The sequence below is a fragment of the Schistocerca nitens genome, chromosome 1, assembly GCF_023898315.1.
Source record: "Schistocerca nitens isolate TAMUIC-IGC-003100 chromosome 1, iqSchNite1.1, whole genome shotgun sequence".
Taxonomy (NCBI): domain Eukaryota; kingdom Metazoa; phylum Arthropoda; class Insecta; order Orthoptera; family Acrididae; genus Schistocerca; species Schistocerca nitens.
In genome coordinates, this window is record NC_064614.1 from 351,485,504 (window position 1) to 351,504,527 (window position 19,024).

The 19,024-nt window shown below is 41.2% G+C and overlaps 1 protein-coding gene across 3 annotated transcripts in view; it reads right to left on the reverse strand.

Moving 5' to 3' along the window:
- LOC126248754 (solute carrier family 12 member 8) overlaps positions 1-19,024 on the reverse strand; it is a 188,363-nt gene that overhangs the window by 4,752 nt on the left and 164,587 nt on the right. For all 3 annotated transcript variants that reach the window (XM_049950109.1, XM_049950101.1, XM_049950118.1), the window contains exons 11-12: positions 17,322-17,477; positions 8,219-8,397 (exon numbers count right to left, since the gene is read on the reverse strand). In XM_049950109.1, the coding sequence (XP_049806066.1) occupies positions 8,219-8,397; positions 17,322-17,477 (335 nt within the window). The remainder of the gene's footprint in view (positions 1-8,218; positions 8,398-17,321; positions 17,478-19,024) is intronic.

Here is a 19,024-nt window from a genome sequence, read left to right on the forward strand (position 1 = left end):
ATTTTTAATTCAGTTCTTTGTCTGAAGTAGTTGCCTTTGTACTTGGGGGTATCGTGGTCATGCATGTAGTTACATTTAATTACTTCAGTTCTTTAGAAGACAAAGAAATGATTAATTTATAGAGGTACAGAGATTAGATGATGAAGGGACTGTGTTGTATGAAAACTGCACAGAAAGAATCTTTATAGCCCAGTGCATGTGTAACTCATAAACCTCTTTTTTGTAGCAGCAGTACTTTGTTAAGATGCATATCTACAGCACAGTCTCACATCTTGATGCAGTGTCTAACATAGGGTTAGACTGTCCCAAAACATATAGGTTTAGTGTGTGGGTGAGCACTGTTTTGGACAACTGGCTAAGAAGACTTTAGTACAGATTGCATTAATATGGTTAATTCACTGCAAGTTTGAGTCCAGGCACTGCAGGTTTGAGTCCAGATAACCACACAGGAATTTACAGCTGTTTACTTCTGCTGTAATTATCCCACATGGTGTTTATGCCTGAGTGCTGCAAGCTGCCAGTTGTAAGTATTAGCAGCTGAGATTTACTTACGTTGACTTTTAGTCCTTGAGCATGGGAATATGTACTTAATTCTAATATCTCATTAATTGCAGAAAATTCCACTTCCTCACAGTCTTTGCCACAGAATAAAACTGAGGTGTTATCAGTACAATTTAAAATGTGTGAGTTAAAGGGGTGTAAAAGTCAGTAATGTATGCTAGAAAAAGGAAAGGGTCAAGAATAGAGCTTTGAGGAATTCTTCATATCATTGTTTCATTTGTGGATTTGAAAGCTGAAACATGATTATCAATTTGATACATAGGTTTGGTATGATGTTTCCAGCTCACTAGAAGTTTCGTTATTGCATTGTTGATATTGTATGCTTGCAGTGTGCAGACACAGTCCTATATTACCGTATACTTTTCGGAACGAACTAATCACAGCAGTGGCTCCGCTTAGTCTTTCCTAGATCCATGTTGTGATTCAGTAAGCATTTTGTGTCTCGAGAAAAATGCTTTGGAGTGTGGGACAACTGTTACAAATATTTTACTGAAGGTAAAGTGAATTTGGTCTACAATTTTAAACTTCTCCCTTACTTCTCCTCTTACGTATTGGCTAAATAATACTTATTTGTAAGGCATATATCTAAAAACAAAGATGATGTGACTTACCAAATGAAAGCGCTGGCACGTCGATAGACACACAAACAAACACGAACACAGACACAAAATTCAAGCTTTCGCAACAAACTGTTGCCTCATCAGGAAAGAGGGAAGGAGAAGGAAGGACGAAAGGATGTGGGTTTTAAGGGAGAGGGTAAGGAGTCATTCCAATCCCAGGAGCGGAAAGACTTACCTTAGGGGGAAAAAAGGACGGGTATACGTCTGTATATGTGTGGATGGATATGTGTGTGTGTGTGCGCGCGTGAGTGTATACCCGTCCTTTTTTCCCCCTAAGGTAAGTCTTTCCGCTCCCGGGATTGGAATGACTCCTTACCCTCTCCCTTAAAACCCACATCCTTTCGTCCTTCCTTCTCCTTCCCTCTTTCCTGATGAGGCAACAGTTTGTTACGAAAGCTTGAATTTTGTGTGTATGTTTGTGTTTGTGTGTGTGTTTATCGACGTGCCAGCGCTTTCGTTTGGTAAGTCACATCATCTTTGTTTTTAGATATATTTTTCCCATGTGGAATGTTTCCCTCTATTAATTCATATCATTTATTTGTAAGGCACATAGATATATATATATATTCACTAATACTATAATTAATAAGTTAGGTAAAGGATTCAGTGATTTCATTCGCACATTTCTTTAATGCTACACTCGACGTAGCATCCCAGCCAGAAGAGTGTCATTTAGTTTTTGCATTGCATTAAATATTTCTTGTTGAGTCACCTCTACAAATTTTGAGTCCTAAATTGCATATAATATTATTTAGTATATCAGTCTGTAAATCTGTAACTGGGGCCAGTTGGGCAAAAGGAGAGATAAAGTGCTTATTGAACAAATTACATATCACATTTGGATCTTTCACTATGTGGCCTTCATCTATTACTGACAGGTTCACTTTGCACCTTGTTGGTGGTTTTACGATGTTTACTGATTAGTCTCTAAGATGTCTTACCTACTTGATTGAATGCTTTATTGCATCATTGTTTGTTTGTTTGTTTCCTCAAGTGTAAAACGGCTTGACTGTACTTTTTCTTAATTCTATGCAGTTTTATTTTTTTATATCTACAACTGATTACATCCAGAATGAATTTTTCATTATGCAGTGAAGTGTGCATTGATATCAAACTTCTTAGCAGATAAAAACCATGTCCTGGACCAGAACTTGAAATCGGGACCTTTGCCTTTTGGGGCAAGTGCTCTACTTGCTAAGTTACCCAAGCATGACTCATGGTTCATCCTCACAGTTTTACTTCTGCCAATACCTCATCTCCTATATCCCAAGCATCAAACAAGTTCTCTTGGAAAACTTGTGAAACTAGTACTCCTGGAAGAAAGGATACAGTGAAGACATGGCTTAGTACAACCCAGAGGATTTTTCCAGAACAATTTTCCAGGAATGCTAGTCCTGCCAGTTTCACAGGAGAACTTCTGAGAGGTTTGGAAGGTAAGAGATGAGGACTGGTGGAAATAAAGCTGTGAGCATGGATCGTGAGTTTTGCTTTGGTAGCACAGCTGGTAAAGCACTTGCCTATGTAAGGCAAAGGTCTCAAGTTTGAGTATCAATCCAGCGCACAGTTTTAATCTGCCAATAAGTTTCATATCTACATACATACTTACAATCCATCAAACACTGCACGGTGGAAGGTACTGTGTACCACTACACGTCATTTCATTCCACTCACAAACAGAGCACAGGAAAAATGACTATCTATATGCCTCTGCACAAGCCCTAATTTCTCTCATTTTATCGTCATGGTCCTTAAGTGAAGTTCACCTCAGATGTTGGTTCTCTAAATTTCTGCACTCCATGGATTCCCATTTGATTTCATGAAACTTCTCCATAATACTTGTGTAATGATCGGACTTACCGGTAACAAATCTAGCATCATGCCTCTGAATATCTTTGATGTCTTCCTTTAATCTGACCTGGTCTGTATTCCAAACACTCCAGAATGGGCTGCACTAGTATTCTATATGCCACACTTTCCTAAATTCTCCCAATAAAACAAAGTCGAGCTGTATCAACCTGATATGCTCATTCCATTTCATATCACTTTGCAACATGGGGTGGGGTGAGGGAGTTCTGCTGTGGCCACTCACTTCATACAGTGTAGTTCCTACTGCATCGGCATCAGACTTCATGTCCAACCAACACATGATGCCTGCATCACAGGGCGTATATTCGCCAGGAAAACCTACATCGTCTGTGTTGTTAACAAATATTTACCTGCGGCCACAACACAACACTACACAACACAAGGTCTCCACCAACGGCTGCCAGGGACCGCTACCCATTTGCAGAGCATGTAGAACAGCTTCACCAGAGGTCGCAGCTAGCACAGGAACTACTTTGATATGCCAGGCACATGATTGTAAATAGTTTCGGCAGATAGGTCCACCAAATGGGCTTTATAAGACGGCGCACTGCTGGCAAAAAGTAGTTCAACGCACTGCTTGGAAGTGTACAGAGCTGCCACCCGGGAAGCCACAGCCAGATGCCTCTTCTAGCTGGCCAATCTCTTGTAGATGGACTTGGTATAGTCGACGAACCTCTTTACATTGTACAATTGTTTTTGTTATCACTCCCCATCAGACTAGGATATTTTCTATTATTATTATTTGTTATTTTATATTTGTGTTGGTCCACAGCTGGGATCCAGTCTGTTGTTCTTTTGGGGATTGCATTATTGTTTCATTTTGGTGGGTCAAATAAATTGTTTTCGGACTTGTGTTTTCCAAATTTCTATTCTGGTAGCACAGATAATTCAGAAAGGCTTTTGGCCAACGCATCTACATCTACATCTACATTTATACTCCGCAAGCCACCCAACGGTGTGTGGCGGAGGGCACTTTACGTGCCACTGTCATTACCTCCCTTTCCTGTTCCAGTCGCGTATGGTTCGCGGGAAGAACGACTGTCTGAAAGCCTCCGTGCGTGCTCTAATCTCTCTAATTTTACATTCGTGATCTCCTCGGGAGGTATAAGTAGGGGGAAGCAATATATTCAATACCTCATCCAGAAACACACCCTCTCGAAACCTGGTGAGCAAGCTACACCGCGATGCAGAGTGCCTCTCTTGCAGAGTCTGCCACTTGAGTTTGCTAAACATCTCCGTAACGCTATCACGGTTACCAAATAACCCTGTGACGAAATGCGTCGCTCTTCTTTGGATCTTCTCTATCTCCACCGTCAACCCAATCTGGTACGGATCCCACACTGATGAGCAATACTCAAGTATAGGTCGAACGAGTCCTTTGTTGATGGACTACATTTTCTAAGGACTCTCCCAATGAATCTCTACCTGGTACCCGCCTTACCAACAATTAATTTTATATGATCATTCCACTTCAAATCGTTCCACACGCCTACTCCCAGATATTTTACAGAAGTAACTGCTGCCAGCATTTGTTCTGCTATCATATAATCATACAATAAAGGATCCTTCTTTCTATGTATTCGCAATACATTACATTTATCTATGTTAAGGGCCAGTTGCCACTCCCTGCGTCTGATATTCCGCAGGATCTTACTTTGTTTATCAGGTGACAGTGCGGAACTGTATCGAACGCCTTCCGGAAGTCAAGGAAAATAGCATCTACCTGGGAGCCTGTATCTAATATTTTCTGGGTCTCATGAACAAATAAAGCGAGTTGGGTCTCACATGATCGCTGTTTCCGGAATCCATGTTGATTCCTACAGAGTAGATTCTGGGTTTCCAAAAACGACATGATACGCGAGCATAAAACATGTTCTAAAATTCTACAACAGATCAACGTCAGAGATATAGGTCCATAGTTTTGCGCATCTGCTCGACGACCCTTCTTGAAGACTAGGACTACCTGTGCTCTTTTCCAATCATTTGGAACCTTCCATTCCTCTAGAGACTTGCGGTACACGGCTGTTAGAAGGGGGGCAAGTTCTTTCCCGTACTCTGTGTAGAATCGAACTGGTATCCCGTCAGGTCCAGTGGACTTTCCTCTGTTGAGTGATTCCAGTTGCTTTTCTATTCCTTGGACACTTATTTCAATGTCAGCCATTTTTTCATTTGTGCGAGGATTTAGAGAAGGAACTGCAGTGCGGTCTTCCTCTGTGAAACAGCTTTGAAAAAGGTGTTTAGTATTTCAGCTTTACGCGTGTCATCCTCTGTTTCAATGCCATCATCATCCCTGAGTGTCTGGATATGCTGTTTCGAGCCACTTACTGTTTTAACGTAAGACCAGAACTTCCTAGGATTTTCTGTCAAGTCAGTACATAGAATTTTACTTTCGAATTCACTGAACGCTTCACGCATAGCCCTCCTTACACTAACTTTGACATCGTTTAGCTTCTGTTTGTCTGAGAGATTTTGGCTTCGTTTAAACTTGCAGTGAACCTCTCTTTGCTTTCGCTGTAGTTTCCTAACTTTGTTGTTGAACCACGGTGGGTTTTTCCCGTTCCTCACAGTTTTACTCGGCACGTACCTGTCTAAAACTCATTTTACGATTGCCTTGAACTTTTTCCATAAACGCTCAACATTGTCAGTGCTGGAACAGAAGTTTTAGTTTTGATCTGTTAGGTAGTCTGAAATCTGCCTTCTATTACTCTTGCTAAACAGATAAACCTTCCTCCCTTTTTTATATTCCTATTAACTTCCATATTCAGGGATGCTCCAACGGCCTTATGATCACTGATTCCCTGTTCTGCACTTACAGAGTCAAAAAGTTCGGGTCTGTTTGTTATCAGTAGGTCCAAGATGTTATCTTCACGAGTCGGTTCTCTGTTTGATTGCTTGAGGTAATTTTCGGATAGTGCACTCAGTATAATGTCACTCGATGCTCTGTCCCTACCACCCATCCTACTGAGTGTCCCAGTCTATATCTGGTAAATTGAAATCTCCACCTAAGACTATAACATGCTGAGAAAATTTATGTGAAATGTATTCCAAATTTTCTCTCAGTTGTTCTGCCACTAATGCTGCTGAGTCGGGAGGTCGGCAAAAGGAGCCAACTATTAACCTAGCTCGGTTGTTGAGTGTAACCTCCACCCATAATAATTCACAGGAACTATCCACTTCTACTTCAATACAGGATAAACTACTACTAACAGCGACAAACACGCCACCACCAGTTGCATGCAATCTATCCTTTCTAAACACCGTCTGTGCCTTTGTAAAAATTTCGGCAGAATTTCTCTCTGGCTTCAGCCAGCTTTCTGTACCTATAACGATTTCAGGTTCGGTGCTTTCTATCAGCGCTTGGAATTCCGGTACTTTACCAATGCAGCTTCGACAGTTTACAATTACAATACAGATTGCTGCTTGGTCCACGCATGTCCTGACTTTGCCCTGCACCCGTTGAGGCTGTTGCCCTTTCTGTACTTCCCCGAGGCCATCTAACCTAAAAAACCGCCCAGTCCACGCCACACAACCCCTGCTACCCATGTAGCCGCTTGCTGCGCGTAGTGGACTCCTGACCTATCCAGCGGAACCCGAAAACCCACCACCCTATGGCGCAAGACGAGGAATCTGCAGCCCACACGGTCGCAGAACCGTCTCAGCCTCTGATTCAGACCCTCCACTTGGCTCTGTACCAAAGGTCCGCAGTCAGTCCTGTCGACGATGCTGCAGATGGTGAGCTCTGCTTTCATCCCACTAGCAAGACTGGCAGTCTTCACCAAATCAGATAGCCGCCGGAAGCCAGAGAGGATTTCCTCCGATCCATAGCGACACACATCATTGGTGCCAACATGAGCGATCACCTGCAGATGGGTGCACCCTGTACCCTTCATGGCATCCGGAAGGACCCTTTCCACATCTGGAATGACTCCCCCGGTATGCACACAAAGTGCACATTGGTTTTCTTCCCCTCTCTTGCTGCCATATACCTAAGGGTCCCCATTACGCTCCTGACGTTGGAGCTCCCAACTACCAATAAGCCCACCCTCTGCGACCGCCCGGATCTTGCAGACTGAGGGGCAACCTCTGGAACAGGACAAGCAGCCATGTCCGGCCGAAGATCAGTATCAGCCTGAGACAGAGCCTGAAACCGGTTCGTCAGACAAACTGGAGAGGCCTTCCGTTCAGCCCTCTGGAATGTCTTTCGCCCCCTGCCACACCTCGAGATGACCTCCCACTCTACCACAGGTGAGGGATCAGCCTCAATGTGGGCAGTATCCCGGGCAGCCACAGTCATAGTCCGATCGGGGGATGCATGGGACGAGCTGGCCATCCCCGACAAACCCCCATCCGGACCCTCACAGTGATGCCCATTGGCAACAGCCTCAAGCTGTGTGACCGAAGCCAACACTGCCTGAAGCTGGGAGCGAAGGGATGCCAACTCAGCCTGTATCCGAACACAGCAGTTGCAGTCCCTATCCATGCTAAAAACTGTTGTGCAAAGAACGTCTGAACTAATCTACAGAGAGCACAAACAATTCAACACAAAATTTAAACAGTTATTAAAATACAAGATTGCCTAATAGATGCAGTAATGCTGCTACACTCGCGAATACTATAATACGCCCGAAATTTATGAATTAAACAATGCAAGTACCAAAAACACGCGAAGAAATTAAGAATTAAACTATGTAACAAATAAGTGAGCTAGGAGTATACGACTTGCTGCTGGAAGCTGCTTATCCAACGGCGGGAGGGAGCACACTGGCTGTGACCAACCGACACTGGCCGTTCAAAACAAAAACAGAAGACAGACGACTATGCGATTTTACATTATTCAGGTACTAAAACACGATGCTACAACTCTCAAATGCTATAATACGCCCGAAATTTATGAATTAAACAATGCAAGTACCAAAAACACGCAAAGAAATTAAGAATTAAACTATGTAACAAATAAGTGAGCTAAGAGTATACGACTTGCTGCTGGCAGCTGCTTATCCAACGGCGGCAGGGAGCAGTCTTTTCATTGTGCCTGTCTGTAACTCAATGTCTCCTCTACATGGTGAATATCAATCTATACTTTCCACAATGTTGTTTTTATTCCATTCTGGACTTTCCACTGTTCGATTTAGTACTTCAATAAATATATTAATAGTTGGACTTCTACTTACCCCATGCATCTGAGGAGGACATTCTTCAGCCAACGGAAGAATTTAAATTCTGAAGATATTCCAGGTTTAACAGCTGGATTTGCATGCCCAATATAGAACCACACAAGGAAAACAGCAATGATATTTGCTAGGGCATATCCCCAATGCACAAGAAACATAATCAAAATTTTTACAGCAACCTGTGAAATGGACAAGAGTGGAGTTCAATATTAATAACTTTGAAAAAATATTCAATAATTCAGTGACATACACACTGAATAATCAAAAAATAAACTGAAATGGATCGGTCAGTTTTAAACATAGAAACTTAGTATAATACAAAATACGACTAAAATATACACAATTTTTTTTAGAAAAAGCAAAAATTTTAAAGGACATATCCAGATTCACCAATTCAGAAAATTTGAGTATAATGAGGAATAATGCCACATAAAATAAACACTCAAGTACATGCCTCTAGAGAATGTAATAACTGTTAGTATCAGGGAAATTCATATTTAATGGGTAAATTACGCTGTTGGAAAAATACTATAGACACTAACAGCTAACACAAGCATTTTTTCTTAATTGGAGGGGGGGAGGGGACTGAAAAAGAGGGGGGGGGGTGTTGAGAGAAATGTTTAGTGTGAAATGAATGTTACCAGGAAAGCGATCAACAGTTTGAAAAAAAAGGAGCTTTTACACTCATAGGTTTCACATGACGTGAGCAATGTTTTTTTTTCTGGCATTACTGAAACCAGCAAGTGGTAGATAAAGGCATTCAACAGACAGAAAAAGACAAAAATCCCTGGGAAGAAGACGAAAACAAGGGGCATTACAAAAACAACGGGATATGTGGTAAAACAGAAAATACTGGAAGAAGATCTCTACAAGACTATGTAGCCAATATTTGGAGCAATACTACTATTGCTAAAAGAACAAGGAGGAGGAATGCGATAATTTATATACATAAGGGACCACTGGCTTCCACCAAGCCTAGTCTTAAAGCAAATCTCTAAAAAACTGCAATGTTGCGGGATTGAATCCCAGTCAGACAACAGATTTTTTCATCTGCATTTTACCTAGCCTTCACTTCTCAATGATTTGAATATTTTCCAGGACTGACACATGGTTTGAATTCCGCATTAAGCAGTGGATCCCCTTTCCCTGTTAGGATTACTGGGGATGGTTAAGAGCACACAATTCACCGAAGTGGCATGCAACTGAAAAACTACCACCCAGAAACTTGCACATGAAATAGTAGTAATTTAGTATTATTATTATTTTTATTATTATCATTTTTATTGGCCTTCAATTAGTGGTATACAAGATTTTTACAACATACTTTCAACAAACACACACACACACACACACACACACACACACACACACACAGACAGAGACAGAGAGAGAGAGAGAGAGAGAGAGAGAGAGAGAGAGAGGGGGGGGGAGTTGGCACATCATTTATGGGCACACAACAAGATCTTTGAGAAGTGTATATAGTATGATACACTTGCAAGCTGTCAAGCATAAATGATGTGGAAGAAACAAGCTGTGTTTGTGGTTTCCATAAAGCTCTTGACACTGTTCAGATGGAACTTGTGTGACAAGGAACAAGGAATAGTACATACAGATAACTTAGACGAAATATATGCAGTGCAAAAACAACCTCAATCAGATTACATCAACAGAGTGGAAGTTCAGGAGAAAATGAATCTGTGAAAATGGCCAATCACATCTCTGTTGCCTTAGGAGAGGTTTTTCTAATACACTAAAATATAATGTAGATAGATTGTGAATACCAATAAAAATTGGCAGGTTGAACTGATTTGTTTACTTCAGCTGCACAAAAAACTCAAAAATGGTGAATTTAAAGATCAGAATGGTTTATAGTAAGTATCCCACAGGGAAATTAAAGATTGATAATCACATTATTGGATCAGTTGCTGAATTTACATGTTTATAGCAATTGAAAACAAGAGAGTAATGGACACTGAAAGAATTAAACAAGAGAAAAAAGGGCCTTGCAGCCATTTGGGGGATTAATCGGAAATGGGGGGGGGGGGGGGGGGGGCATCCATCCAGAAACAGAAAGTTGTGTGTACGTCCTGTCCAATCAGTACTAGTCTACAGCAGTGAAATACGAACATTACAAGTGCAAATTGTTATAAATTTCAGAACAATAATTACGGATAAGATAACAAAAAAACAGGGGGGGGCAGGGGGCTGCAGGAGTTAAGGATGTTGTTCTGATCATTATGAAACTGAACTGAAGGTAGGGTTGACAAGTAGCAAGATAAATAGATGAAAGATGGTCAAGAAATTTAATTGCTGAGCAAACCATAAGAAGAAAATGGCTCATAGTAGTTTGCTTCTTTAATATTCAGTTCAGCATGCAGCTGAAGAATAACAGAATGCTTACGTGAATACTTTTACACAGTAATAAATACTGGGTTAGTGGGTTATTAAAAAGCACCTCTGGGGTTTCCAAAGAAGACTGCTTGAAAAACACAAGACATATAGAAAAATGACACATATAGTGGACAGAGCACCCCCCACCAAGTTTGGATTTGTAATACTTGTCATGACATAGTTGCACTAAGTAAGGGACAGGCATGCCAGAACATATTATCACATTGATTTCATTTGTGCCTGCATATAGGTAGCCCAACAAACAGATTTCCGAAGTGGACTGCTGTCACAGCTTACTGGGCAATTTGTGTCGGTGTGTGCATGCAGGACTGATGTTTGCCGCATCACAAACAGTGCCCATATAGAGAATCTGTAATGCAAGTTACAAATCTGGAGAGATGCTCTTTCAACTGATACTCTTCTGTATGTCTCGTAGTTTTCAGAATGCTGTCTTTTAAAACCCCAGAGATACTTATGAATAACCCGGAATTGCCTCCATACACAAGTTTCTCAGTCTAAGCAAAGAATCTAATATCTCAAAAAATGATATGAATATAACAGAGAGAAACATTCCACTTGGGAAAAATATATCTAAAAACAAAGATGATGTAACTTACCAAACGAAAGCGTTGGTATGTAGATAGAGACACTAACAAACACAAACACACACACAAAATTCAAGCTTTCGCAACCCACAGTTGCTTCATCAGGAAAGAGGGAAGGAGAGGGAAACCCGAAAGGATGTGGGTGTTTCCCTCTATTATATTCATATCATTGATTTGAACCCAACAATTACGTTTGTTATTGTCACTGTTGCATTTCGAAATCTTTTCTGTCATCTTACTTTCTCTTTTTGTTTGTGCAAGTAGTTTCACTTTGTATTCACCTTCTCCTTTTTACCGTAATCTACCATACAATTTTATCCTGCCTATATATACTCAATACATCTCTGCCCAAACTCTTTGCCTTTACATATGTCTGCTTGTGTCTGTATATGTGCGGATGGATATGTGTGTGTGCGAGTGTATACCTGTCCCTTTCTCCCACTAAGGTAAGTCTTTCCGCTCCCGGGATTGGAATGACTCCTTACCCTCTCCCTTAAAACCCACATCCTTTCGCCTTTCCCTCTCCTTCCCTCTTTCCTGATGAAGCAACCGTGGGTTGCGAAAGCTTGAATTTTGTGTGTGTGTTTGTTAGTGTCTCTATCTACATACCAATGCTTTCATTTGGTAAGTTACATATCTTTGTTTTTAGATATAATATCTCAAAAAGATATACTTGAGTAATTATTAAAATTTCAACCATGTAGTAGTACTGTCCCTGAATAAACAAACAATATTTTGAAAAAAACCCAAAAAGGAAAACATGTTTACAGGAGCCTCTGCTTCTTCCACATTCAATATTGTTAACTCACCTCTCTCTTCTCCCTATTCTCATTATGCATGGAGTAAGGTCTAAAAGTAATTTTAATTCTATCACTTTTTATTACATTTCGTGATTACAGTTTATCTGTAATTTGTGTAGTTCACAGAAGCTGTTGGTGGAGGAAAATACCCTGATGACTCAGGTTGTGAAGCAGCCATCGAAATAGAGCATAGTTTCCTCAGCTGCATGTTGTACTACCAGGTGGTCAACTTCGTTCTTGACAACAGATTGGCAGTGTTCATTAATCTTGATGGACAGCTGATTGGTAGTCATACCAACATAAAAGGCTGGGCAGTGTTTGCAGCAGAGTTGGTATATGACAAGGCTTCTTCCACAGGTGGTGCAGCCTCTGATGCGATAAGATAAGCCGGTGACAAGGTTGGAGTAGGAGGAGCTGGTTGGGTGGATTGCGTGGTCCAGCACCTTGGTCTGCCACAGGGATATGAGCCCTGTAGCAAGGGGTTGGGAGTGGGAGTGGAATAGGGATGAACTAGAATGGTGTGAAGGTTTGGTGGGTGACAAAACACCATTTTGGGAGGGCTAGGAAGGATCTTGATATGATGTCCCTCATTTCAGGGCAAGACAAGACATACAGTCCTGACAGAGGATATGATTCAATTGTTCCAGTCCAAGGTGATACTGGGTGACGAGGCACCCCCTTGAGGCTGACTCTTGGGTGGTGGGAGGATTGGAAGTGTGTGAGCATATGGTACTGGAAATCTATTTGGAACTAGATTTGGGGGGTGTTGCCTGTCTGTGAAGGCCTTTGTGAGCCCTTCACCATAACAGGCAAGTGAGTTCTCGTCACTATAGTGATACATCATCCACGGGTGGCTAGGGCTAGGTTATATCGGAGGAGTTTTTTTGGTATGGAAGGATGTCAGCTATTGAAATGCAGGTACTGTTGGTGGTTACTGTGTTTAATGTGGACAGAGGTGTGGATGGAGCAATCAGCAAGGTGGAGGGCAGGGTAGAAGAATATTGTGCACTGGGTAGACGAGGAAAATGTGAAGCAGATGGGAGAAAAGGTGTTGAGGCTGTGAAGGAATTAGGGTAGGGTGTCTTGGCCCTGAGTCCACATCATGAAGATATTATCAGTGAACCTGAACCAGACTAAAGGTTGGAGTTTTGGGAGGCTAAGAAAGTTTCCTCTAGATGGCCCGTAAATAGGTTGGCATAGGAGTGTGCCTTGCGGGTGCCTGTAGTTGTGACACAGATTTGTTTGTAAACCTCAGGCATGAGGGATGTAACTGTAAAGGAAGGTGCCATCAACAGTGATGAGTAGGAATCCAGAGGTAAAGGAGTGGGAACAGTGGAAAGTCAGTGATGGAAATGGTTAGTACCTTCGATGTGGGAGGCTAGGTTTCGGGCAAATGGTTTGTCAACAAGAGCAGAAATTCTTTCAGTGGGAGCACAGTAGCCGGCTACATTGGGGCATCCAGGATTGTTGGATTTGTGGATTTTGGGGAGCATGTAGAATATGGATGTGCAGGATGTTATTGGGGTGGGGAGGGAGATGGAGACAACCCCTGCTCCCATAATTGTCCTGGCTGCAATCTCAGGTAATCCACTACCAGCACACATTCCACCCAACAGTTTTGCTTCCTCTCTCCTATCATCTTCTCCCATTTCATGTCCCCTTGTCCCATTCAGCGCATTACACTTCCCACCGACTGCTACAAACATGCCAGTCCATATACCTTCCACACCTCCCTCCCACATTCCTAGCTGACAAACTGGCTCTTTTCCTCTAAACCACTAGCCACCCATCCCAGTCCCAGTCCCTCTCCCTGCCTTGGGCACATCAATCCTTCGCAGTCTTAAAACCAGGAACAGTCTATTATTAGATAAAAATGAATTTATGGCCACTTATTCATTCCTACAGCATACTCATTTCATAAAGATTACAAGTCAGTCTTAGTGGATTATATTTGTCTGTCATAATTTGCTTCAATCTTACATGCTGAGATTTCATTTGTCATAATGGTGTGCTCGATCAGTTTTACAACTGAACCAATTCAAACAGGTAAAGAAGGGTCTCTTCTCTAATGAGACCTGCAAATAGACTCAGCTTTAACTCTAGATATAACTGCAGAACAGGCATATGGTAGTTACTGCCAAGCTGAAACCAATGGTTTAACATCTTTTCCATCCTTACATTCATTATCATAAGTTTCGTTGAAGATTAAGCCATTGTTTAAAGTTTCACAGTTCACATTTAGTTCTCACTGTGGATTCACCAAGACCCACAAAATTCACTGAATATGAACAATATGGTAACCTTTCTCATAGTGATCCAAAACTTTTGACCTCTTTTCTAATAAACATAATTTTCATATCTGCATCTTCATCTCCTGCAGACCCACTCACATTTTATTCTCTGTTACTTAAAAAACCAAAACACCTCACACATTCACTGTTACAGGTTTACTGCAGTGATATGGCAGTGCAAAATGTGTAAATGTACAATGTTATTGCCTTTGCTTAATGACAGCTAATGATGTGATTGTGATGCTATGTTATACATTAAAACATGAATCTTTGGATATAAGGTCTGCTTGTCATACAAAACAGTGTTTTCTGCACAACAGAAAGACCTTATATCCAATAATTTTAACTACACATATGGTATACACAAGAGCAACAAATTCAAATTATGAGTAAACTGAATCATGCTTGTCATGAAAAACATTGTATTTGCACAACAGAAAGACCTTATATCCAATGATTTTAACTACAAACATGGCATACACAAGAGCAGCAAATTCAAATTATGAATAAACTGAATCATTTGTAAGCAAAAACACAGTTAATGAAAGCACACATACTGAGGCTTACCAGTACTTGTATCATTAAGTTAAATTACAGAAGACCCATTAACAGTCACAAATTTGTTTATGTGAAAATTATATCAAAATTATTGATATTACAAGTAAACACTGCCACCCTTATAGCATTATATTAGGCAAAACAGATTACCTTTATTTTCTCGGCTGCTAACTGGAAGGTTGATTAGTCATTAGCAGCACATTACTTTAAACCCAGAAACCTATAATAATTTTAATGACTTACTATGACCCATGGTATAATGACATGTTGTGATGTTGGTTTCCCAATCTCTCTCTCTCTCTCTCTCTCTCTCTCTAACACACACACACACACACACACACACACACACACACACTGCAACTTGATTGGTGGCGCAATGTTGTCAGTCGTGTAGGAAACATGGAAGGTTAAAATCAAACAATGCAAATTCCATGATGGAATGTAGCAATAGCAGAGAAGGAAAGTCGCCACTCACCATATAGCGGAGATGCTGAGTCGTGATAGGCAAAACAAAAAGATTCACACAATTATAGCTTTCGGCCATTAAGGCCTTTGTCAGCAGTAGACACACATACACACATGCACACACACACTCACACAAACACAACTTGCACGCACGTCTGCAGTCTCAGAGAACTGAAACCACACTGCGAGCAGCAGCACCAGTGCATGATGGTAGTGGCGACTGGGTGGGGGTATGGAGGAGGCTGGGGCGGGGAGGGGGAGTGATAGTATGGTGGGAGCAGTGGACAGTGAAGTGTTGCAGTTTAGACGGAGGGCAGGAGAGAAGGTGTGGAGGGCGGGATAAGTAGCGGAAAGGAGAGAAATAAAAATAAAAATAAATTAAAAGTCTGGGTGTAGCAGTGAAATGATGGCTGTGTAATGCTGGAATGGGAACAGGGAGGGGGATGGATAGGTGAGGACAGTGACTAACGAAGGTTGAGGCCAGGAGGGTTACAGGAACTTAGGATGTATTGCAGGGAAGTTCCTACCTGTGCAATTCAGAAAAGCTGGTGTTGGTGGGAAGGATCCATATGGCAAAGGTTGTGAAGCAGTCACTGAGATGAGGGGTATCATGTTTTGCAGCATGTTCAACAACAGGGTGGTCCACTTGTTTTTTGGCCACAGTTTGTTGGTGGCCGTTCATGCGGACAGACAGCTTGTTGGTTGTCACGCCTACATAGAATGCAGCAGAGTGGTTGCAGCTTAGCTTGTAAATCACATGACTGGTTTCACAGATAGCTCTGCCTTTGATGGGATAGGTGATGTTAGTGACTGGACTGGAGTAGGTGGTGGTAGGAGGATGTATGGGACAGGTCTTGCATCTACGTCTATTACAGGGGTATGAGCCATGAGGTAAGGGATTGGGAGCAGGGGTTGTGTAAGGATGGACGAGTATATTGTGTAGGTTCGGTGGACGGCGGAATACCATGGTAGGAGGGGTGGGAAGGATAGTGGGCAGGACATTTCTCATTTCAGGGCACAACAAGAGGTAATTGAAACCCTGGCGGAGACTGTAATTCAGTTGCTCCAGTCCCAGATGGTACCGAGTTACGACGGGAATGCTCCTCTGTGGCCGGACTGTGAGACTTTATGAGGTGGTGGGAGACTGGAAAGATAAGGCATGGGAGATTTGTTTTTGTATGAGGATGGGAGGATAATTACAGTGAGTGAAGGCTTCAGTGAGACCCTCGGTATATTTTGAGAGGGACTGCTCGTCACTGCAGATGTGACGACCACGGGTGGCTAAGCTGTATGGAAGGGACTTCTTGGTATGGAATGGGTGGCAGCTGTCAAAGTGGCGGTATTGCTGATAGTTAGTAGGTTTGATATGGACGGAGGTACTAATGTAGCCGTCTCTGAGGTGAAGGTCAACATCTAGGAAGGTGGCTTGTTGGGTTGAGTAGGACCAGGTGAAGCAAATGGGGGAGAAGTTGTTGAGGTTCTGGACGAATGTGAATAAGGTGTCCTCACCTTCAATCCAGATAGCAAAGATGTCATCGATGAATCTGAACCTGTCCCCTCATCTGCAACACTTCAACACTTCACTGTCCGCCACTCCCACCATACTATCCCTCCCCCTCCCCGCCCCAGCCTCCTCCTTACCCCCACCCAGTCGCCACTCCCATCATGCACTGGTGCTGCTGCCCGCAATGTAGTTTCAGCTCTCTGAGACTGCAGATGAGTGTGCATGAGTGTGTGTGTGTGTGTGTGTGTGTGTGTGTGTGTGTGTGCGTGTGTGTATGTGTGTCTACTGCTGACAAAGGGCTCAATGGCTGAAAGCTATAATTGTGTGAATCTTTTAGCTGAAACATGGAAGGTTGAAATACTTGTAAGGTAATGTAATGACTTTATGTTAATATTGATAAAAGGCCTTTCTTTGCTGTACTGAAACATAACCTCCTCTGAATTAACTAACATCTGCCACATTAATAGCATTAAATTTGGGAATACTAACACCTCCAAGTGACAGCCACCTGTTGCAGAATGGTGAGTACCAGTTTTTCAGTTTTGAATGAATGTGTGCATTCTGGACAGCTGGTTGATGATTTCCCGCTTGAGATGTAGTCTGTTCTTCTGGAGATGACACCAGACTTGAAGAGCGTTGTAAAATCTGAAAGAGAAATTTTTTTAAATAAATACAAATTCAGATTTTTATAAGAAATAAAAGCAATAGTTGTATACCAACAGACATCACAGATTCTGATGCCATGTAGATAACAATGATCCTCCACAGTATGTTTACATGAATTATATATTTAAAATGTACCTATTTCCTTCCAAACCAATCATGCCACAAAATGGAAATACTCCAAATACTTAATTGATGAGCTCATTGTAAGATGGACAACTCCACTTTTCAACTTTTTACAGGAGCGGCCAAAACCTAATATACAGAAATCTGCATTGCATAGAGTACTGAATATTTTTCAGGTGACTTATGACCCCTGAAAAATAAATTTCAGTTCACTTTTTGATATAGAGTGAATAAAAAAAGCAGAAATTTGTGAATAAATTTAGGAGCCCTCTGGAGTGTTTTTTTCCCTTCTTCTTTTTACACATGTGAGGATTTGTCCAAGTTTGATTCTGATGGCAGACATTTTTAACTTATCTATGTAATTTTGAAATTGGTGAGGTTGGCACTGTATAAAGAAAATTGATTTTATCACCTTTCTTGATAGTAATAAAACTCAATCAGTATAAGTAAATAGCCCATAGTACCAAACCTCTAATTACATAAAGCAAAAACACAGTGAGATATTATATTCTTAATGTCTTTATTACACATAAACGTTTCTCAAACAAAAAACAAGTTTGCAAAAATAAATATTCTTGTGATGCTGATTAACTACTTAATGCTCTAAATTACAATTTCTTAATGATCAATACCTAACTTTCAATATGGACATCAAATTCAACTTCATTCTGACACTGTGCTGAATTTTTCCAAGTATGTTTCATGTCACTGTAACATCTGAATGTCTAGCCACTTTGCTACATAGAGTTTGATCAACAGCTTTTTGATAACGTTAACTTTCTGAGGGTTGATTTTGCAGCACACTGGAATCAGTATGTGGTTATCATGCAGAAATGATTTAAACATCCTGGTATAGAAAGAGAAGTTCTAATGTCATTGAAGCAATTCAGCTCTCCTTTGACAAGAATACTTTTTCTGGTTTTTGACCACAATATGAAGCAATGTTTCAAATTCAGACAGCCAAAAATTCAAGTTTTGGGTGATATATCTGCTGCTTTTGCTTGCTCTTTCCAATTACATGCAATCCAGTCTTTTCCATACATCTTCAATGTCCTATGTTTGGCATATATTTCATGGTAATCTTATGTTCAAAATTATATTTTTCCTTCTAATATTTTTTCCCAGTATGTCAAATATTCTGTCTCAGGTAAGGAAAGAGTGGCCAGTAAGATGAAAAATTAATTCGAGAGATTTCATATTCCTTGGGGCACATTTAAAAAGCCAGAAACAACGCACCATGAAAGCACTAATTTTTGTTCTGTTCTGCAGAATCATCTGTAAATAAGATGAATAGTATCTGTGAAATGCAATTCCTCATTTTGAAATTGTCCACAAAGATTAACACGTACAGCATTAACTGCTCTGAAGGTTTCTGCATTTCATGTTCACACCAACACCATGAA